The sequence below is a fragment of the Calidris pugnax genome, unplaced genomic scaffold, assembly GCF_001431845.1.
Source record: "Calidris pugnax isolate Ruff unplaced genomic scaffold, ASM143184v1 scaffold32, whole genome shotgun sequence".
Classification (NCBI taxonomy): domain Eukaryota; kingdom Metazoa; phylum Chordata; class Aves; order Charadriiformes; family Scolopacidae; genus Calidris; species Calidris pugnax.
In genome coordinates this window covers 11,105,999-11,129,503 of record NW_015090783.1, presented here as the reverse complement: position 1 = coordinate 11,129,503, position 23,505 = coordinate 11,105,999, and the positions used below count along the sequence as shown (strand labels likewise).

General features: G+C 40.1%; 1 protein-coding gene across 1 annotated transcript in view; it reads left to right on the top strand.

The window, feature by feature from the left end:
- The first annotated feature begins 1,745 nt into the window (after window positions 1–1,745).
- The window catches only part of MED13L (mediator complex subunit 13-like), a 182,038-nt gene continuing 160,278 nt past the window's right edge, over window positions 1,746–23,505 (top strand). The window contains exon 1 of the mRNA XM_014963264.1: window positions 1,746–1,978. Within this exon, the coding sequence (XP_014818750.1) occupies window position 1,978 (1 nt within the window). The 5' untranslated portion in view covers window positions 1,746–1,977. The remainder of the gene's footprint in view (window positions 1,979–23,505) is intronic.

Sequence of the window (23,505 nt, the reverse complement as noted above, 5' to 3'; positions counted from 1 at the left end):
ATCAAAGAAATACAAATGTTTTTTGCTTGTGCTGTTGGTGTGATGAGCATCACCTTTAGCTCCTCAGCAGTTAGCCAGGTAGCTCTTGAACAAGTAACAGCCTACTTCCAGTTACTTTAGAGTTTTAAACTTCTAAACAAACTAAGGTTGTGGACTTGAAAAGGAAGATCCTTCAGTATGTGTCAGGTAATATGGGTTTTGGAGGAGCAGTGTGGACCAATAGGTTAAATGTCCTTGTGCAGATGATAAAAATGGGAGGGATATATGATTTGCAAGTCTCTTGTTTTCTTTAGGAGTAAAAACGCACCCTTCTTCTTGTGATATTTTTTTTTATGTGTATTGTCCAGAGAAAGGAAAGGACTGTTGAGATAGAGCTTAATGTCCCTCTTGGTGAGGGTGTAGGGGGCAGCCATTCCCACAGCTGGTGTTTCCACTGCTGTGTCTTGGTAATGTAGGTTAGAAACTAGAATATGAGCCCACTGTGAACACGGAGTATATACATGCTATTTTTAATTATGATACTCCTACTAGTTAGACTAAAAGTCATGGGAGTGTTCTCCCTTGTGTCCTCTGCAGGTGCCTGGAGCCGGTGGAGGGTGAGGAGAAACGAGGATCCGCAATGGTTTTGGGGGAAAGCAGTCTGGGGAGGGAAGAGTGTGATGGGCAGGGGAATAGAAGCAGATAAAAAGGTAGCAATCTGGGCACTTCAGAGAAGGGAAACTGGATGTGACAGCTGTGAGTAGGGTGAGGAGAAACGAGGATCCGCAATGGTCTTGGGGGAAAGCGGTTTTGGGGAGGGAAGAGTGTGATGGGCAGGGGAATAGAAGCAGATAAAAAGGTAGCAATCTGGGCACTTCAGAGAAGGGAAACTGGATGTGACAGCTGTGAGTGTCTGCTATTAAAGTTGAAATGAGGAGAAAAAAAAAATAAAATTGCAACCACTGCCCTGCTGCCCTGGTTCTAGCTGCCAGCTCTTTCATGGTTTGAGTACTTTGGCGGCTTCTTCCCTGGCAGTTGTTTATTTGCAGGGCTGTGCAGTGGGACACCTGCCTGCCTTCAGGTTTTTCAAGCTGTGTAGAAGAAAATCTTTCCCAAAAGCCTGGGTAGCCATTTTCCTGTTCTTTTTATTCTTCCTTGATGGTCAGCAAGAGAATTTTCTGGTCCAGAGACTGTAAATGGAGACTTTCCTTACTCTTTTCTTGTTCCTTTGAGCAAAAGCAAAATTAAAAGCATTTGTGATGAATCTGTAACATCACAATATGAAACTTTATTTCACTGTTTTCAGTAAGCTGCTTGTTTTCTTGCATCCTGTAGTACTTTCTGGTTGTGACTTTCAAGTGGTCAGCTTTTGGGCTGACACTGAATTCACTTGACCCCCAAAGCACACGTGGGGAATGGGTCTCACTCCCTCTCCCTGCTTCTTTGTTTTCCTTCTAATTTGTAGGATTACAGTAAGATACCGGTAAGGTTAGAAATGAATGAGTCGGGTTGTGGTGAAAAACATGAATGCAGGGGTCAGCCAGGTTTATTCACAGCTTTTTCTAAAATTGTTTTCCTTTTTCCATTGAAGGGGAAAAGAGGAAAGTGTGGGAATAGCAGGATTTTTTTAACTTTATCTGCTTGGAGCTAAATTCTAGGAATTAAACAATGAAAATGAAACAAACCAATACTATGAATATAACTAAATTTTGAAATAGAGTGATTTAATGGCTTTTTTTTTTTCTTTTTCCCTTTCCCTAGGCTGAACTCACAGGCATCAAATGGCGTAGGTACAATTTTGAAGGTCATGGGGACTGTGGCCCTATCATTTCAGCCCCAGCACAGGATGATCCAATTCTGCTCAGCTTCATCCGCTGCTTGCAGGCCAATTTGCTTTGTGTGTGGCGCCGTGATGTCAAACCGGATTGTAAGGAGCTGTGGATATTCTGGTGGGGAGACGAGCCGAATCTCGTAGACGTGATACATCGTGAACTGCACAGTAAGTTGTTCTCTCTTTGTTTCTTATTTATATTTATTCCAGTGAAAAAGGAACTCTGTCATTAAAGGCTTTAACTTGCTACCGTATGTGATTTTTGTCACAAATTATGTCTTAAGACCTACAGGAAAAAAACCCTTGTAAAATTGACTTTTCTGCTGCGAGTGATGTGCAGGTAAAATGCAAAATAAAACCTGAAAGAACTTAGGAGGCCTATATCCACCATAATTACTTAGATTTTTTGTGAAAATTTGTCACAAATTATGTCTTAAGACCTACAGAAAAAAAAACACCTTGTAAAATTGACTTTGCTGCTGCAAGCGATGTGCAGGTAAAATGCAAAATAAAACCAGAAGGAATTTAGGAGGCCTATATCCACCATAATTCCTTAGATTTTTTTGTGAAATCTCTGATATGCTGTAAAATTAAATTCTAATTCAGAGGATAATAACAAAAATAAACTCTGGCATAAGGTAATAGTTGATGGAATAAAACTCCTGTATCGAGTCAGGCAAACTCGGTGGCACCAGAGGTAGATTTGCAAGGTCAGAATGAATAACAAAAATAAACTCTGGCATAAGGTAACAGTTGGAATAAAACTCCTGTATTGAGTCAGGCAAACTCCGTGGCACCAGAGGTAGATCTGCAAGGTCAGAACATGCCACGTTGGTCATTCTGCAGGATTTGAGCATAAATGGAGGCAAGTTGCAATAAGTGAATGTAATAAAAGGAGGGAAGGGAAAGACAGGACAAAAGTGACAATGAGAAGTTCACACGATTGTAAGTTTTGTGCAGCTTGATTGTCCTCAGTGCCTCCACAATGGGTGACCTTAAATTGTACAGCAAAACTAACTTCATGTTGTGGTCCTTCTTGGCTATGACTGTCTGCTGTATATTAATGCCTTTTCCATGAGGTGTTGTTGCTTTGAGACTACCTAGTTTGCCTGAAAACTTTAACTTTCAAAAGGTATTTTATTAGACTGCATGAATACTTGTGCCTTATTTCACCTCTCATGTCTTGGATGGAAACAATGAAAAGTTCACTAATCCCAGAATAATAATAATAAATTAAAAAACCCTAAACCAAACCCAAGTTGAGAATAAGAATCAGGTCCTTGGTTTTTGCACTAAATTTTCATTTTGGTAGCCTTTAGACCCTCCTGTTGCTTGGTGATAAAATCTGTATGCCAGATCAAATATAGAGAATATTGTATTTGTCAGGTGTGCTTTAGTTGTCCTTTCCCTCCCTACCCCTACCACACACAGGTTTGGTCCTGGCTTACACTGTATTCACTTTCTTATTTGTTACCCTGTTGTAACCACCTATATTCAGACCATTACAGACTTCCTGCTTTGATGAACAGCGGGTGGTTTGTTTGGTGACAGAACCTGGGAAATCACAGATATGAAACCCTGTGTCTTTAGGCGTCCTCCGCGCAGGTAGCTCTGTGATCATGTATAATTGAAGCCATGGCTCACAAGTGCTGCACCAAACCATTCCACTGGCATTAATTTTTGATGAGGCACCTGTTTTGAATGAAGGCACGGGTAATATTTCTACTTACCCGGCAAAGCTTTAATAATATATGCTTTTCTCTTTGTGAAACCGTAGTTTATTTAATATTTCAAATGCAGTATGTGGGGCTTAAGTGTCTTTTTATTTGAGGGGAGTTGCAGGTGACAGCTTCTGGTTCTCTTGGAAATTGATGTAGCTTGTTTATACCTAATGTCTTGGTTACAACAATATAAGGCTACTTTCAGTGATAATGGTCTGGGGAAGCATTTAGGTGCAGGATTAGCTGAACCTGCTTGAGTATAGTATATAGAATAAGGCAAACAGAGAATACTATCACTTTGACACATTTTTTTCCTGGTCCAAAATTTTATGAAGCATTCAGGCTGCAGCCTTCAGTACAATAATCTTGAAGTGGCATTAAATCTGAAAATTGTCTGCTAGAGCACTCTTTTTATTAAATTGTCAGCAGCAGCAGTACCACACTGAGAAACGCAGTCTGAGCGCAGGGTGTTTCACAGCACTGTCACCGAGAGGGCCTTATTTGCAAAGATCTTTCAAACTAAAGTAAAAATATCTGAAAGAGAAAGATTGTGCAGAGGGATGTGAAGAGATGTGAAGAGATGCAGAGCTGAGGTTGGAGATGGAGAAAGGAGGACTGTGTGTAGCTCTTTTGGGGGATGAAGTACGTGGTAATTAAAAGAAGAAGAAATATGTTCCTGCTAAATGTCAGGACCCTACAAGAGTGTGGGAAGTAAATTCCTTTTCTTCTCCTTTCCACTGGAGATGCTGGAATTTTGTGATGTGTGGAAATTGTATAATGAAAGGTTTACTTTTTCTATATTAAAAGCACATTGAAACGCTTGTAGTGACTGATCAGGTAATAGTTGTAAGTGAGGTAATTGTAAAAGTGCTGTAAATGTTATTGCTGGTAGGGTTGTCTCACTCTCTTCAGTAGATGTTTAGCATTCAAACATCAGTATTGACAAAATATCAAACATCAAATTCTGCCAGAATGAGGCATTTATGAACATGGATTCCTTGAAATAAGACAGAGGACAGTGTTTGTGTTCGGTGTTTAATGCAGCAGCAATGCAGAAGAAACAAAGTTATTTTGCTTTTTAATGTATAAGCACACCACAGTGCTGAAATAGTTGATAATTGAAATTAGTTTGAGAGTCTACAAGCTCTTAAAAATATAAAGGCCTTTGCATGTGAGCATAGAGGGGGGTCAGTAACGTACAGCTTGGTGACTGGAGCTTTGGGTTTGTCCCAGAAATGTGACACTGAAGATCCAAGTGGAAGAGTGGAGTCCATCTGAAACACTTCCACGTCTTGAGATCCATGAACTTTAGGAAGTAATGGCTCTTAATAAGATGGTGAATTCTCACCAAGTATAAAGTTGCTCACAATGTTTTGGATTTCTCTTGTCCTGCCTGGGACTTGTGCTTTAAAAGTGACATTTTCATTAGGGTAATACAAATTTAGTGGTGACTTCAAATTAAGTCTTCATCTTTTATTCATTCACGTTTAAATTAGACTTATTGATTATTTTTTTTTTCTGAATAGCAGAGTCACTCAAATAATATTACATGACATTTAGTATTCTGGTTAAACTAATGAGAAGCCCAGAGGCTTCCATAAGAAAATTCCATGAGAATTTTCTTTCAGCAACTCTTCTTAAAGTTTTGCACATGAGCTGTGTGCGTTGCCTTGTTTTTATAACATTCAAGTAGATGATTTGGAAGCAACAATCTATGTTTAATAAAAAAATTTAAATAGTCCTTGGGAAAACAGCTTAGTAGTTACAAACAGGCTGTCTAAGAACAGTTGTTTGTGCAGTAGCTTTTCAAAACGGTGTTGATAATTAAATGCTGTCAGGGGAGATTAAATAAAAACAATTATTTGCAGAAAAGCTGCAGGTGGGTTAAGTCTCTGGATGAGCCAGACAGCTCTGCCTTCCATAGGTGTGGCTCCTGCACATCCTCCTACATTTTCCTTTCTCCTCCTTTCCCCTGCCAGCCTCAGCTGGTGTCTTCTGGGTGTTGTTATGATTGGATTTAAATTTGAAAAAAAAATGGAAGAACTTTATTCTATCCCAAGTGAAAAAAGCTAATTGGTGTGGGGTCACTGCGTGGGAGGAAAAAAGTGAGTGATTTTTACAAGTTTGAAAAACTTGGGAGTGTTCTGGTTGTGGAAGTTTTGTTTTCTCAAGGATAAGTGCTATTTAATGCTATTGCTGCCGGAGGAGGTTTGACAAGTGTTACAGCTGCTACCTTTTCCCATTAAAAATATATTTTTTTGTAAATTCTGCAGTAGAAATGGAATGGAGAGGAGGTAGCATCTTACTGTTGGCAGGTTTTTTGACAGGGAAGTTGTAGATTTGCGAGTTGCAGTGATCTCATTTGCATTTGGTGGCCAAATACCATCTGGAGCACCACAGAGAATTTATACTCGACTTTTTAGGGCTTTCTCTTTTCTCCCACCCCACACTTGTACCCTGTGCATTCCACACAGATTACGAGCAGGTGATAATCTGTTCCTTAGTTGCCACCTTTGCTTTTGCAAAAAATACTTGTGTCTGACACTTCCAACAACCTTTTTGTCTGACAGCTTTGTCTACAAACTTGCAATCTGCTTATTGAGTTCATGGGTATATTCAGCTTTGTCTTTTTTATCTGTGGTACAGAATAGTTGAATTATCAGGAATAATGTGGGCATTATGATATGTGTCACTACTGAGAATATAGTTTTGGTGACTGGAAGGTGACCCTGGAGGTGGGCTTTGGAAGGCTGGGAGAATGTTAGGCAACATATTGAAAATGGATGAGATTCTGGCCATTGGATAGAAGGATTCAGTTCTGTTATAAAGAACTATCCATTGAATAGTTTGTTTGCCCAAAATCACTGATTCTGGTAGGTATTTGGGATTGCCATCACCTGTGAAGCGATGAAGACAAGACAAATGAGTAAGAGGAACTTGGGCCATGAGTGAGAAGCCCCAGACACCCATCTGTGCCCCCCAGCCGTTACTGTTGGCCTCAGCAATGCACGGCACAGAACTGCAAACCCCACATTGTTTCAAAATAGAAGCTTAACAGTACAAAGCTCCTTGAGAGAAAATAAATACAATTTTAGTGTTTTTCTACTCTTGGAACAATCATACTTGAAGCGTTGGTAAGGTTGCAGTTAACTCCTGACTCACGGTCACCTCAAATTGACTTTATAGGTGTTTTTTCCCTTAAATAGATCAGATTAACAGTTCTTCCCATGCAACCTCTCCGCTGTAGGGGAAATGGCTTGTGCAGGAAAGATGGTACAGATAATCTTACAGTTTTCCTGTGGGCTGAATTCTTTTGAGCCAAACCCTTTGCATTTTTGTGTATTGTCTGGTTTATGGCCCTCGGTTGTGATCCCCACGGGCTGATAAATGATGAGAAGAAAAAACGTCATCTGTAGGAGGGACTCTTTTCAAGGCATCCCTGCTGGATCATATAGTCGTGGCCCAGACTTAATTTCTGCTGTTGTTTCTCTACCTGCACATCGCTGATGGGTAGATCTTCACCCACAGGAAACCAGAACGTGCCAGCTGTGTTTTCAAGCTCATTTCCTGACAAGAATAATGTGCCACAGCTCAATTTAGGTATTTTTATTCCAGCTAGATAGGGTTCTTGATGCTCACTTCTTAACTTCCAGATTTTGAAGTTTATTATATCAGTTAAGTGTTCTAAATTAAAGAAGTGTATAAACTATAAATGTTAGGTAGATGATGTTTTTCAGTATTTATTAGGGGTTTAAAAAAATAATGGAAAACTTGAATTTTGGACAAAAAAAATATGGTTCTAATATAAAAGTATCAAGAAGGATAAAAAAAATCTCCTTTGCTTTGTGTTTCAATTTAAAATAGTCCATTTAAGGTCCTTTTTGTGTTTGATTTACTGTAGCTCCAAGGAATTGAGAACTCTTCCTGAAGATATGAAATATGTTCTTAGCCGCTGTGTGGCGAGATATGTTAATTATTGAATGAGATGATTTTCCTGTCTGCCCAAACATATTTTAAGTGTGAAGTGATGTGTAAAATCAAGAATAAGCACCTCTTCCTGTGACATGGGTATACAAATTAATAGTCTTGCTTTTAATGGAAGCGCCCTTAAATCTTTCATTCTATTGTAGGAATGTGAAATTGGGGAAGAAGGGAGTGTTTTGCTGCTGAAATGGCATTATCATTGGCTTTGATACTTTCTTGAAATTACCAAGGGGTTGTCTCCTTGTTTCCCTTCTTTGGTGGGTTTAGCTGAGGGGTGTGCAAGCGTGGAATGTGCGTTACAACATTTGGTGTCCTCCAGAATACATAACCCCCATAACTAGTGTCATGCTCAATCTTATGTAGAGTGAAACCAGTTAATATATGGAAAAGCCATTTACAAACAAGGAGTAGATGGAATCTAACAGGAGCTGAAATAGAAGTATTTTTGAAGGCTTTCCATTTAAAAAGAAGCTACGAGTATCAGGCAGCTGAGTACCACTTATTAGTAATTTGAAGTAAAATCTGAAAATGGTTAATTACTGGTTCTTGAGTTAAGAGTGGAATTTGCAAGTAGGTTCATATGACAGAAGACTTTATTGGAATATTAAGTTACTGAAAAGTCTGCTTCTGGGTTGATTACTTTCAATGGGATAAGTCATTTGCATTTTCTTAATTGCCTAGCATAGATTATTTCCAAAGACATGAAAACAAAGTTAAACTTTATACACTTTTTTGGAAAGAAGATGGGATTTAAAAGCGAATTCATACGTTCTCAGCTTGCAGAATTGTTCTGTGACCCTTATATTTGACACTGTTAATTGGTGTCCGGTGATTGCCAGTTGAAGTTTAGCTTAGACAAAAATAAACTTTTTCTTTTAAGGAGGCATATTAAATGAGGTTATTATGCCATCATTTGGGATTAAGGAATTGCTTCATGGGAAAATGCCAACTCCTTTTATACACATGAAGTTGACAAGAGCCTTATTGTGTCTGGGCAAGATGTCTTCATTTTAGTTTGTTTTCTTTTTCAAATAAATATTCTTCCCACCACCCCAACTTCTTCCCTCATTTTACTTTAAAATTGCTTTATGGTTATAGACAATGAGGGTATGAGTTGTTTAAAAGTAAAATAAACGGAATCTGGGTTTCCCGTTTAGAAGTCAGACTGTGCTTACCTTTTCCTTAATTATTCTTTCCTTCAGTGGTTTTTCTCTCAGCATTAACAGTGAATCTCAGTATTGAATGAATCCATACAGCACTGGTGAATTCATTACCAATTCTAGCCAAGGAGGTACCGTTCTAACATGCTGCACTTGCCCCTTTTTACAGCCTGCAATATCGAAGTCTAAAAGGTAACCAAAACCATATGAACTCTTCCCAAGGATCATATGTAAGCTAGCCTGATGCTTTCTACTTTTTCTTTAATCTCCCAACAATTATCATTTTAAATCTTTTCATATTTGGCATTTTGGAGGTTTTACTAGTAATAGCAACAAATTACCTTCTGTAAATAGTTTGAAGGAAAGACACTAATGGAAGGTACAGCCAAGAAATTCTCCGCTCGATAACAAACTTCCATTTCATCTTCCTGCACTCTAAATATAGGCTTAGTTCAGTTGAAATAGTTGAAATGTTGAATAATTAATCTTTAAGTTTTATTTGCCACACAATAGTTATTGTTTTTCTGGTGTGTTTCTGTGGGACAATGACTGGGCATGTGTTGGGAAACATTAATGGTTGCATTCTGTAGTGGGTTGTTAATGCTGCTCGGGCAGAAGGGTTCCAGTTAGACTGGACTTTATAGAAAACCCTGAACATTTAAGGGTGTGATGGAATTGATGCCACAAACGTGGGGCTGCCCAGAAAGTGCTGGAAATCCCAAACAAGACTTTAACGGCTCAGAATCCTTTTCAAATAAAAGCTGGAGTGAGGTATTACTGACGAATTGGAGAGAGCTATTGTGCAAAATGTGCTTGGAATTAAGCAGAGTGTGGAGACCAAACTGGAGTCCAACTTTTGAATGTAAATAAAATTGATGTGTTACCACAGGCAACTCAGTGAACCACGTAATTAGGTTTTTTCCATGAAAAATGAGACATTATGCTGCAGCTGCAGCAAAGCAGTATGTAAAGGATTTATATTCTAGTTATATGAAAATTAAACAATCATTAAAAGATTGTATTTTTAAAAGTGGTGCTTGAGGGGGGGAAAACGGAAAAAAAATCCAATCAGTAGAATTTATTTTTCAGCAGTGTGTTGGGCAATATCAGCCACAGTAGTTGATGGGTTTTGCTTCAGGGAATGTGTTGTGTTTTGTTGTGCTTTTTTTCCCAGCGAAATGAAGTCACTTAACTGTGCAAAGTGAATCTAAGTTCGCTTGAAGTGAAATCTGCATTAATAGAGCTCATTACTGATGTTTGTATTTGCCTGTACTGACTAATCCTAAGAACACAGGGCAAGCTCCGCTGCTAAATTCCGTCTTTAAAAATAGATGAAATGCTACCTTAAAAAAGAATTGCATATAATTGCGTGTTTGTAATGCCATTTTTAGAATAATTAATGAACTTTTAGTGACATGCTACTGCATTGCAAATAGCGAACATAAAACATGGCTCTTCTGAAGTTAACCCAGAGTTTCTATTCAGAGGCATGTTTTCCATTACATTAAAGTTATTTTCTTCATTTTAACGTTCCCATTAAAAGTTATAAATCTTGATATAAAATTCTTACGGCCCATTTGTGAGAATATTTTCACTTTAAGTGGACTTAATTATACATGTGCCCTTAGTTATCCAAGGATTGACAGTCAGCTCTGTTCCCCGCAGAGTGGATGCCTAGAAACGCCGATCTATGCTTCAGCGTCTCAACGACCAGCCCTGAAATCTGAGAAACAACATCGGTCGCTCGGAATGAGGGTTTTGAAACACAAACTCTGTTTCCCAATGTTTATTTGAAACTACAGGGCGTGCTGAGGTTGTACTGTGTCATTTCCAAACCAGCAGGCCATAAATACACAAACAACAAAATGCTCCCGCGTGGAATTCGGAGGAGGAGCGAGCGCAAAGGGATTGAGCTGCAGGACACGGAGCGGCTCCGAGCGGGGCTGGATTCCTACCTGTGCTCTTTGCCCATGGGAACTGGGGGTTTTCCTAGGAAAAGGGTGGAGTTTTGCTGCGAGTTAAATATTAGATCCGTGTTTAAATACCCAAACAGCTGTGTGTTGCAGTCACTCGTGTAACGACAACTAGAATTTGAACTTAGAGCGGAACAGGGTTAAATTGACTTTTCAATGCTTAACATTTAAGTAGCTTAAAGGGAAAGTATCCACTGGGGGAAGGGCACACTACTGGGCTGGGTTTGTGTTCTTGGTGAGCTAAACCCCACTAAATTATTTTTCATTTTCAGCTGAGCAGTGTGAGCATAACATGTAACAAAGGTATCTGTGCTCAATGTGTCTGACATGAGAAAATTGACTCTTGTGTTCCCTTTGGTCATACGAATACATTTCAATTGTCTCTGGATTCTCTCAGTTCCCGTACAGGCTGGTGTGGGACCAGTTGCTGTTTCAGTTTCTGTTCCAGCTGAAGGTTTGGCGTGTGGGTCGTTTTGTCTGCTTCTGCCTTTTGCTGTCCCTAATTTTGAGTTGAAAGGAGCCCAGGGCTGCCTCTGTGGGCACAGTCAAACTCGGGTGTTCCCCTTGGTGGCCCAGGGCTACAGTTTGGTAACCTCTGCACGGAAAAGCTCTGGCTCCTGAAAATAGCCCTTCTTGCTAAAAGGCCTTTCCCTTTATTTCTCTTTTCTACTAGTATAGGATTTTCCAGTCTTCTTACAGAATCGTGGGGCGTTTTTTGCTTTGCAATAGTCAGTGAGCCAAAGGGGTCAAATTGAAACAGTACAAATTTGTATATTAAATTGCTGGGTGGACAGTAAGAAATAACCAGGCAGAATTAGCTCCCCCAGTTTCTGGAGAAGTTGAAGAGTGAAGCTTCTTTATTAAGGAGTCTATGTGGATAAACTTGATCTCAGAAGGAAGACTAGAAGGTGGCAGGTATAGCAGTTTCTAAGCAGGGCTTCAGGAAATAAATGTCTTTTTCAAGAAAACACTTCTTTTTTTATAGATCAACTTGTTCCATGATATTCCAGTTGCTCTGAACAAAAGTAATACCTTTTTTTACAGCCCAGGGAAACTTGAGGTCATAGGTGATGAAGGTAGTGTTGTACAATGGTTTGTTTTTCTTTTTACTTGAATCACTTTATGAATTTGGGACGTGTTCTTTGATCTCAAAAGAGATGGGAAGTATGAAAATTATTATTATTGGAGGGGGAACAGGAGGGCTGACTGTCTTACGTGTTTCTGGTGCGTTGGTTAACCCATTGGGTGTGGAAGTTAAATCTCTTGGCCCCTTGTGAGTTCGATAAATTTACTCTATGCAATATTTTGCAGCGTATGCCATCAAAATTCACTGGAATCTCTTCTCGGTGGCATATGAGGGTGAAATGTGTGGCTTTTGTCTCCCCTGTCATTGTTTTGGTCTCTCCTGTATGGAAAGGATGCTGTTTCTGATAATGTCATGGTAATAAGCAGTGTGATTACTAAAGCAAGTGCGGCGTCTGGGTGATTTGCTGGATGTTCCCCGCTCTGGGTAAGCGATGGATGTGCTGTGGGACTGTGTCAGGTTGGGACAGAGTGACAAAAGGTTTAACTGAAAATCCTGCTCTTCCCAGTGATATACCTGAGTGTGCCTGGGAATTCTGCCACTTCAAAAGGCTGCTTATCAAGAGGAGTGTGAGTTTCTGACAATAGTTTTAGAGGTTTGCTTTAATGTGTGATTGGATTTATTGAAAACAACATTTTATTTTTAGTTTGTACTAGTGTTATATTTTTATTAACTTAAGGATTCTGTTCCCATCTTTCGCAGCCTTCAACTGCTAGTCCTTTTCCAATTTTCTTTAAAAAGAAAAATAAGATTTTCATTGCTGCAACATAATAAAAGCAATTATGAAAACTAGATCTTTTTTTTTTTTCATTGTTGCAAAAGAAATAGAAGCAGCTAATTCAGCACCTGGAAAGTAACAGTGGTTCCTCTTCCCTTGTTTGATTCAAGTAATAAGTGGAAAGAATATTTATGCTGCAACTTTTTAACTGCTTATGTGGACTGTTATCTCCTTTTCATGGTAAAAATCAATTCAGAACAAAGTAAAATAATGGAAGGGACTGAAACACCTCTGGGAAAAGGAGTGTAGTTCAGTTTTAAGCCTGACGAGCCGTGGAGACCTCAGTGCTGTGTGTGGCGTTGGGTGTCACCGAGAGCTTCATGTGGGGAACCATATCTCTGTGTAGATTGCTGAATTCTAACAATTCACCCAAAATACATAGTTTCTGCATATACATCATAATACTTCACTATAGTGCAATGTGAGACAGGATGGACCGAAGTACTAGGATGCACTGAAGGTGTGCAGTGGTACCCTCAGGTGATGGCAACATCCTTATTGCTGCTTTTCTGCTCTCTTGTTGGTGCTTCTGATCCTCTCTCCCAGCTCTGAGGAGTTTTACAGCGCGAAAGGGGGAGTTCCCACTCCTCTGCTCCCTTTCCCATTCTTTGGGGAAATAACTTGTTCAGGAGCTACTAAGCAGATAGGATAAAACGAAGAGTAGTAAACACCAGTGTGTTTTGGAGATCTCTCCAGAGAGACACTGTACCTGGAGAAGCCATCCACTGAAATGTAGAACTTCTAGACAGAGATCTGCTGTCCAGGTGGATGTAGAGTTATTGCTCTGTTCTCCCTTCTTCCCCCACCATTTTCTTAAACTAAACCAGATTGTAGTAAGCATTGTTTAAAAAAAATAATAAATATTTCTTTTGCTGTAAACCATAGTTAAAGCATGGAAGGTGAGGATGAAAATGAAATACACCGTGGTACTCAAATTCCGAACACCTCCCTTCTGGGTGGGTGGGTTTCTGCCTGGCCTTGTCCTCAGAGTTCCTCAGCAAGGGCACAAAATGTGTATAGCTGGTAGGAGACATCAGACATGGGTGCTCTTTCTTGTTTGCTTGTGTGTCCTGTCCTGGGCAGCTGCTAAACCTTGTGCCACAGAGAGATGCTCAGCTTTTGGTACGGCTGAGCCTGTGCGTTAGCAACTTTATCAACTTCCCAAATTATGGGGTCCAGATTGTGTTAATGATCTAACCACAAGATCATGATACTTAAATATATTAATATATATATAAAATAACCCCTTCATTACTATCTTTAAGGAAGTAACTTTTGAACAGAGATGGGACTCTATAATGTTTTTTTTTTTTTACAATTTTTACATTTTTATTTATTCCCCAGTAGTAAACTTACCAGCCAACCTGTGTTATATATTCTCTAGGAAAGATGTTTGTTTGCTTTTTCTTTCCCTCCTCAGTAACTGTTTACGCTTTGGCTGTTAACATAATGCACTTTAAAATAAGCTTGTGGTCTCACAACTGGCCGAAATACAAAATCTGTAGGAGGGCCATGGTAGGTATAGGGGGGAAAAAAGAAAAGAAAAACCAAACCCACCCAACCAACCAAAAAACAACCAAAAAAACCTTGGCAAAACCACGCTGCTTTTACCAAGCAGAGTCTAGATTACCACTGGCTGTATCTTTAGGGCTCCCTGCTCATGTGCCCTCACCCTCCCCAGGTATCAGAAGACATGACTGATTTTTAGTATTTTCATCGGAATTTAATTGCTTGGTTTAATTGACGTGCAATCACTTCACTGAAGAAGTAGGGACCTTGGATTACTCATCCATTGGAGGATCTATGGTAGCTATTCATTATTAAAGACAGTGTTTTCTGTAGCTGAATGGTGTGTACAAGGGCCGTGATGCTGATGGAGCTGAAATGCAGGGGTTGGGGGCTGCACACTGATAAGGCTGGTGATTCATTACTCTGTTAGTTCCGAATCTTTCAGTGCTCAAACTGCTGAGCTCTGGAGTTTTGAACTGTCATTTGTCTTTGTTTTAATGGGATTAAGTAATTATGTGTGCATTTTCTTTCAACTAACTAGCCTGATAAAAGCATGCAAAACTGAATAGCCCATAAATTGTCGGCTCTTCTGTTCTAGAAAAAGTGCTTTGATTGCAACTGCAGTTTTTAAATCTCGGTGCATATATTTAGCTGACCTACTGAGGTGAGTAAGACTAGAGGAGTCGTTTATGTAACTAATGGGCTGAGAGCCCCCCTTGGGAGCGTGGGTTGGGGAGAGCACATCCCAGGCTACGGTACAGAAATTTTTAAGAGAACAATCTGTAGTGTTTTAAAGCACAAATAATGGATATGTAACCAAAGACAGTGACTCTTCAGCTGTTCTCCCAAACTGTGGAGTAACTCTTCATTGGAACTCATCATATTTAGTATTGACCTTTGTACTTTGCCTCTATCAGTAGTAGTTTCAAATAAATTTTTTTTTTATTCTTCTTTCCCACATCTCTTCCTCTGTCCTTCAACTGTGAAGACTTTGACTAGTTTTCTGTTAGTTTGATATCCGTCTGATTTTTCAAGTATGAACTGCTACTCGTGTATCGTGTCATATGAAAAGGGGAGCAGTTGTGTTTGATCAAATCATCAGGTGTTCAGTATGTGATATCATCAACCCACTTATGTTTTTTAACTTTATACTTTGTGTGGTATATTTATACATTCATAGAATGATAGAATTCAATTTTATTTTTACGATTAATTTGAATTAAGTCTTGTTTTGAGAGTTTAGGTAATCACTAGTAACGTGGTTGTGTTTTGCTGCTGCTTGCTTATTTCCAGTATTGGTCTGGGGAAGTACAGGTTTGCATGTATTCCAAACGATCACTAGTAGGAACTATACAATATCCTCTACTTTTTAAATGATGCACATAAAAGATTTTTGTACTACAGTGCTCTCTCATAATTTCATGCTAAAAACTGCTGTTAATTGGCACTAGTGCTAGTCCATATGTGTCAGAGCTACAGTTTTTATCCCTCTCTGGCTTGAAGTCATGGTGTCAGTGGATTGACTTCTTCTTTTCTGGAGTTTACAGCTTACACTTGACAACACAGTTTCTGAATTACATGAAATTGTGACTACTTGATCCCAGGTAGCCGTTTCACTCAACCTCTTGTGATGAATAATGAATGACCGTATCCTAAACATGATTTTTGTGTGTGTTATCTGTACCATTTGTGCAAAGGCTGTGATTGTCTCGGCACTGCACACCTTAAGTGGTTTTGGTGGAAGAACAGTAACTTGTAGGACCCATGCTGAACTGGAGAGCTCCCAACATCTGTCTTTTAGAGACCTATGGAGGAAAATAAGCCCGTTTACTTGTATTCCAAATGGAGTTAGTGTCCTGGTTTCCTAATGAAATGGATAAGGTCTACCTGAAGGTTAAATCAGTCATATCTTTATCTAGATCCCACCTGGCTATTTACAGTGCTGTGTAAGCTCTTCTGTAGGTTGCTGTAAGGCCAGATGATACTAGTGGTTATTCCTACTTTGGGAATTCTAGCTGCTGAGTTGATCTAACCAGGCACCCTACAGTACCTCAGCCAAGCCAGGGTGCCTGGGCTTGTGTTTAGCATTTCCCCCCAGCCTCCCAATCTGTTTCCCCAGCACTTGTGAGGTTCTCCAGGATGGGACAGTGAGGAGGGGACAGTCCTGGTCCAGGATGGCTTTTCTATGCTGTGATAACCAAATGGGCAGTGTAAATGATAAGCCAGAGTCAGGGCTTGCTTCAGTTTGGCTTTGTGTCTTCTGGTAGCAGGGGCAAACTGGGCAAAGGAGAGGTCTTGGGGAATTGTTTCAAAATAGCAGATATTCACAGTCCCTTTTTGTCGCTCGCGCTACTCCCAGCTAGGGCTTGGTGCTAATCCTCATGTGATTAGGAACGTTGGATGATGACACAAAGACCTCTACAAAGTAACGCTTTAGGAAGATACCCTGCTGTGTGCTTTTGATGCCACATCTGAATGAGATTATCAATTTAAAATAAAAAGAAAAAAAAACCCCAACCCTGAAATCCCATGAACTGTAACTTTTTGAAAGCCTTTGAATATATAGAGCTTGAAGAAAACTGAAGGAGTTCAGATATTTTGTATAAATCTATTAGAAAAAAAATACAGAGTGCATTCAGAGTAGAAAGACTGCAGTTTTATTTGCTGTGGTGGTTAATATGTAGAGGAAACTCAGTAAGTATTGTCCCAGGCTGTCACTGCAACACGTTGAGCATTTGCAGTTTAAGTCCCTATCATAGGACAGAAATATGAAATTTTGCAACCAAATAAAAGCATGTGGGAACTTTGGAGCCACAAAACTTTCTGCCATAGCTCGGGTTGTAGCTTCTGTGCAGTGTTGCAGCTGCCCAGTGTATACCGGGAGTCTTCAAAAATGTATGTGCTGTGAAAATGTAGCTGTGTTTATGTAAAGGCAGTTTATTTAATGGAAGCTCCGCAAAGAATTTGACTGCCCTGCACAGTGTTCCTGCTGAGAGGGTGAGACGCAGGAGAAGTGCAGGGGCACCGTCGTCTGCAGAAGAAAGTACATTAACCAGCTTTTTGGGAAAGTAGATTAAGGTTTTCAGAGGTGGTATCTATGTTAGGAATTACTCCAGTGAAATAAAGGCAGTTCAGTAGTTCAGAGCAATTGGTTTGAAGGTCCTGTGTATGAAATGTGGGGGGTTGTTCCAGCTGGCCCAGAAGCCCTCACTGTGCATGGCTTTGAATGAACTTAAACAATGAACCTTCAGTTTAGACCCTTTTGAGCCCTTTGGGGTGTATTTCACATGTGTGTGGAACAGAGGTTCTGGCTCCGTTGCTGCCAAAAGGAACCTGGTTTGTGTGTAGCAGAGCTGGGGAGCAGTAAGATAATTGGTGATCAGAGTTGCCCAGTATTTATGCTTCTTAAATACTGCTGGGTTAATTGAGCTCATTATTTATCTGCGGTGGGTGCACTGCAGGGGTGGCATTAGTTCCTGGGGACATTTTCCCCTGAGAGACCCTGTTTATGGTGACGACACATACTTGTGTCTCACGCGCTGGTTGGGGTGTGTAAGAGACTCGCTGCACCTTGGACCTTGTGTGCGAGGGAAGAAAGTCCAGAGAAGTTGTCCAGAGAAGCTGTGGCTGCCCCATCCCTGGAGGGGTTCAAGGGCAGGTTGGAGGGGGCTTGGAGCAACCTGGTGTGGTGGGAGGTGTCCCTGCCCAGGGCAGGGGGTGGCACTGGGTGGGCTTTAAGGTCCTTTCCCCCCCAAACCATTTTATGACTCTATGAAAGTCAGTTCAACACATGCAGGATGAACCTGAAGAACACGGGTGGCTCTGGGTTGATTGTACGTGTGTTACTCTGCTGCTTGTGGTGCTCGTTGACCTGCTGAATGTCTGAAAATGTCACACAAAAGTTGAAAATCCTCATGTTTCGGGCACAATTTCTAGGTCTGAGGAGAGAGGGCAGGCAGTGACGGGGTGTACATCCCTTACCATAAACGGGTGTTTCCATCATGATCCTTTCCAGCTCTGCCCATCGCTGTTGTGCCTGGGGGTGAGGGGGAGCCTCTGCTCCTGGCCCCTCCATTACACTGTACCATCAACTACCCTTCTCTTTTAAAACTAATAAATATTAAAGTTAAAATGTTTAGTAAATATTAAAAAAAAAATTGGCACCCCTATTGAATTAACATCCAAAAGCCCCTTTGTGTTTTATCCGGCCAATTGAAATAGAGTTGGGAAAAGACAAGAAGCCTCTCCTCCTGCCTCTTGGATTTCCCTGGAGTTTATTCCCGTAAGCGATGTGGTAATGGTTGGCTCCGGCTCGGTCCGGCTGAAAACTAAAACATCAGATTATATGATTTATGGGGTTTAAATTCTTTTTGCTATTATTATATTTACATTAGTCTTCCCGTGTATTTTTGCTAAGCAAAATAATTTCTTGTTCAATATTTGCAAAGAGAATTTCAAAACACTGCGATTAGTTCTTTTTATTTTGAAAGAAATAGTTAACAAATAGGAAAACGTTTTGGGAGCGCAGAGTTTCTGGCAAGTGCCGTCGGTACAGTGTGTACTGAACTGGAAATGTTGCAGAGTTAGCACAAACTGGCTGATATAAAAAGCACGTTTTTGTTATAAACACTGCCTGCTGAACAGAGTTGTTGCTCTTACGGAACAGCTTTAAACAGTGACTGTTGCTTTTGAGTAATATTAAATATTTGTCTTTTGGTGAATGTTGTCAGGAAAAAAAAATCACTGTAGATAATAAATAAGCCAATCCTTTTTTTATGCAGTATAAAGTGCATTTGAATGCCCTTGTTTTATCTAGGCTGTTTCAGTATATTTGTATATGTTTGGGAGCTTATTCTTCACTTGAAAAAGTTTTGGGTTTGTTTTTTTTTTCCTCTTCAAAAATTATTTGTGCAGGTGTTCTCTGAGCGCAGTTCTCTGAGCTGTGTTCCTCCTGGGCTTTGTCTTGTTTTCTCTCTGGCTTTGGTCTGACTTCACCCTGTCTGTTAGTGCGGGGTTTCCAGTGACGGGAGTTGTAACAGTAATGGAAAATAGCAATTTCAGTCAACATTTGGAGGAAGTGGAAGGCAGGGGGATGTGTAAACCTCTCCCAACTTAAACTCTGTAAAAATGGTCTCTAGAATTCTACACTGTGAATGATGGGCCCATAGATTTATTTTCCATGGCTCTCTTTTTACTATTGAATGCAGTGAGCATACAGTATGCAAAGTGTCTCAGGGCACTGTGTTCTGTGAATGATCTGGGCTGTATTAACTGATAACCAGGATCAACTGGCCTTTTTACTACAGTGTGATTTGTATATTCTAAATTCTAGGCTTTGTCATAGGATCAACTGGCCTTTTTACTACAGTGTGACTTGTATATTCTAAATTCTAGGCTTTATGTCACCATTTCTTACTTGATCCTGTAGTGTATATCTTCCTTTTTTCCAGCTGTTTCTGGGAACTCAGTTGGGGGAGGTTTTTGTTTTGGTTTGGTGGTTTGGATTTTGTGTGTGTGCATTAGTACATATTAAGACCAGAATGGAAAAACTACCATTTTGGAGATGAGTTGCATTTTGTTAATCACGATAACCAGGCTGTGGTCAGGGATGACAATTTCTGAGCTCTCTGTATGCAGATTTGTAATGGTGTTGGAAGAGGAGGACAAAATGTTAATTTAACTTATTCATGTCTGTGAAAGAAGAATACCCATCTTTAATTTGGTTTGTCACTTTAAGTGCATCCTTATTTTACATCACTTTTTTTGTAGGTCTCTAGATGACCCAACTTAATCTGACTTGTGTTTGCTAGACCTTAGGTACTAGATATGTTCTGGGATCTTAGGGAAAAAGAAAGCAAAGCCAAAAAAACCTCTTACCATTCTGTGTAAAGCAGGGATACACCTTCGTTAGTATAGCAATAATTTTTGATTTATAGTCATCTTATCTTCAATAGATGCTAGATGTCTAGCTCTGCAGAGTCCTGCTAGATGCTTGCTTGTATCTTAAAGCCTCTCATTACCTTTTAAAATTGGCTCTTTATGCAGGAACCCATCTTTTCAGTCTTAACACAATACCGAAGGTTTGGCTTGGAGCTCATGGAGCTGTGCACTGAGTGGCATTTAAAATACCTGCAGTGTTACGGGTTCAAAACTCCCACCCTGAGACTTGGAGAGTTAATAATTAAAACAGGGCTCTGAGGAGGAGCAAAAAAGCTTATTATCATAGAATCATAGAATGGTTTAGGTTGTGAAGGACTTTAAAGACCATCTAGTTCCAACCCAGAACAGGGCTCTGAGGAGGAGCAAAAAAGCTTATTATCATAGAATCATAGAATGGTTTAGGTTGTGAAGGACTTTAAAGACCATCTAGTTCCAACCCAGCCTCCCACTAGACCAGGTTGGTCAAAGCCTGGCCCTGAACACTTCCAGGGATGGGGCACCTACAACTTCTCTGCGTGTTTATCTGATAGCTGCAAGAATAAAAGAGAAAAACAGTTATGTTTAATGTTTCAGGAATATAAACTATCATAGAATTATACAAAAATTGAGATGGGAAGGGACCCTCCTGCTCAAACCAGGGTCGAGTTGAGTGGGTTGCCCAGAATGATGTCTAGTCGGGTTTTGAGTATCTGAGAGTAGAAATTCCCCCTCTGCCCAGGGAGCCTGTGGGCACTCAGCCTTATGGTCAAAAAGCTTTTCCTTTTATTTCAATTTATGCCCATTACCTCTTGTCCCCTCGCTGGGTCACACTGAGACATCTGTCTCCGTCCCCTTTACTCCTTCCAGTCAGATGTTTGTACACACTGAAAGATGTCCCCAGGCCTTCTCTTCTCAGGGCAGAACAGTCCCAGCCCTCTGAGCTCCCACTGCTTCATTGTCATCCTGGCCCTTTGCTGTGGTTGGCCCAGTTTGCCCATGTCTGCCCTGTACTGGGGAGCCCAGAACTGGTCAACGCACTCCCAGCGTGGTCTCACTGGTCTGGAACGAAGGGGAGTTAGGAAGGAGTCACCTCCAGCTCCTCACAATGGCTGGGAACTGTGTAAGAGACATTTGGGTCAACAAGTGTCTAGAGAACATCCACCATATGCTTATCTCGTATCCCAAGTCTCAAAGTGCTCCTAACGCAGCGTATCATACTTAAGCGATAGACATCACAAGACCACAACCTGCAAAAACTGTAGTGTCCCAAAAAGCAATCGAGAGAGATCAAGAATGGCACCAGTGTCTTAGATAATTTATTTTTTGTGATGGCTGAGAAGTTTTGAGGTGAAATGAGCTCAGATGGCCCTAGGAAATAGCGGTTCAAGCATTATAGAAGGGCAAGGTCAAATAAAATTTTTTTCCTTTTGGGTACTATTTGTGTGTGTGTGTGTAAACTTTCTTAACTTGGTTTCATCATCTTTGTAGTAATCTCAGGTTGGTGGTTGGACTAGATAATCTTAAAGGTCCCTTCCAATCTACACAATTCTATGATTCCGTATTAACCAGAATCCCCTGTAGATTTGGACACTCCGGAGTAAATAAAGTGCATTCTTGCTGTCTGATTTTGAACTGAGGGCTACATGACTGTGGCTGTCACTGTCTTCACACATGATGGGTGTTTCTTCTCTTCTTGAAAAGGCTGATGAGAGGTGGGTGAAATTAATGTTGCTACTGTTGGTGTGCCCATTCTTTACATTTTATACTTGCTGTCCTTCATCATCAAAGAAATTTAGGCCTATGTAATTCATTAGTGATATTTTTTAATTATTTTTTTTTAAATCCCTCCCTGCTTTGTTTTACCATGTCAATTTTAATCTAAGCTTAGAAATTCTTGGGGGACAGTAGGTGCCTCTGTCCCTTTTCTGGGCTTTGAAGATGAACCTGGTGCCAGTGGAAGCTGTGTGGGGAACGAGTAACGGGGACGGGTCCTGTCAGCAGGAGAGAAGGAGCTTCTTGTGCTCACACCATTCCCCAGCATGGGAGAAATAAATCCATTTTTGGTGTCAGTCATCTCCTGGTGTCCCTTCAAAGGAAACATGTTGGTGGGTAAAAGGGAAAGGAGGGTGCCTTTGGTTTTCTATCATAAATGAGCAACCTGTTTGTCCCCTTTTTAACAACAAGGAAAATCTAATTACTTAAGGCTTAACAAATGAACCAAAGCAAACCCTAATCCAGTCTGTTTCTTTTTAACAAATTAAGTGTGCATGTCATTATTTAACTATCTAATGAGATTCTGGAAAATTTGATTAAACCTACTAAGAAAACATTGTGAAATGCAGTAGAGATGGAGTAAGAACTATACTGCAATTGAGTGTAAATAATTATTTTTATCAGTCTGCTGGTGTCTGTAGCTGTGTTTCCTAGTGGTATATGTGATTTTTATTAGTTTTTTTTCTTCTTTGTTTGGTTATATTGTTGTTTGGGCTTTTTTTTTTCCCCTTTCCTTCTGTAAGCATCAGTCTCCCAGTGTTTTGGGAGTTCTGTTGTGTGGGCAGCAGGGCAGCCAGGGGGGTTGAGAGTCAGGAAAGAAGCAACTTCTTGCTGACAATCTGTCCAGACATCGAGAAGAATTATCAAAAGGAAACTTTTTTGAGCTGAACAAATTTTGATGGGACATGCAGAATTTGGAAATGCAAGGCTGGTTAGAAAGGAAGTTGGAAACCTGACAATCTTCCTGTAAAATACATCCTTTTTCTTTCTGGGTGCTAATTTTTGTGAGCCTGTGAGTCTGCGTCTCGTGGCTTGTTTGTCCTCGTGTGCTTATCGTGGTTAAATTCTTATGCTTATAAAACAACTGAATGTGCTTTGTCACTGGGTAAATGATTAGCAATGGGAGGAGGTTAAACAAGAAATACTTTGCAATGTTAATTGTAAATCTAATGACTTCCTTTTAAAATGAACCTGAAGCAAAATTCTAGTGGCTGTTATTGGGAGGAAAGAAATGCAGGAGCATAAACTAGATGAAGTTTGCAGTAGTTCAGAGGGGATCTGGCAATGTGGGCATAAAGGGGACTTTCCACTGGCATTGCTAACACATTTTGGGGGTGTTTTGCAGCTTATAATAGAACTTCTGCATGGGATCAGGTTTTGAAGCCAATGCCTTACTCCTCAGTAATAGTTTTAATTTCAAGGCTTGAAGTTTGGCTGAAAATATCTATTAGGAGAACTGAAGGAAATTCAGTTTGGGATCACTGCAGCTCAATAAGAGAATGTGTTGGCGGCAGCAGCTGTTGTATGTGTGTTTTGGAACTTAGTTACCTCTTATGACTACTAGTTAAAAAAAAACACGTAAAAAGCCCACAAAACTAACAGTAAACACCCTAAACTCCCCCCAAGTCACGCCTGGCTTTAAGTTTTCAGTTCCTATCAGTTTTGCTTTAAGTATCTTCACATTTAAGGCTGCCAAAAGATCTATGCTGTGATTGTATGACTGTAAGAAATGACTCCCTAAAGAACTAGAGAGCACTATAAAGTTAATAACGAAGGTGAAAAATAAAAAAAAAT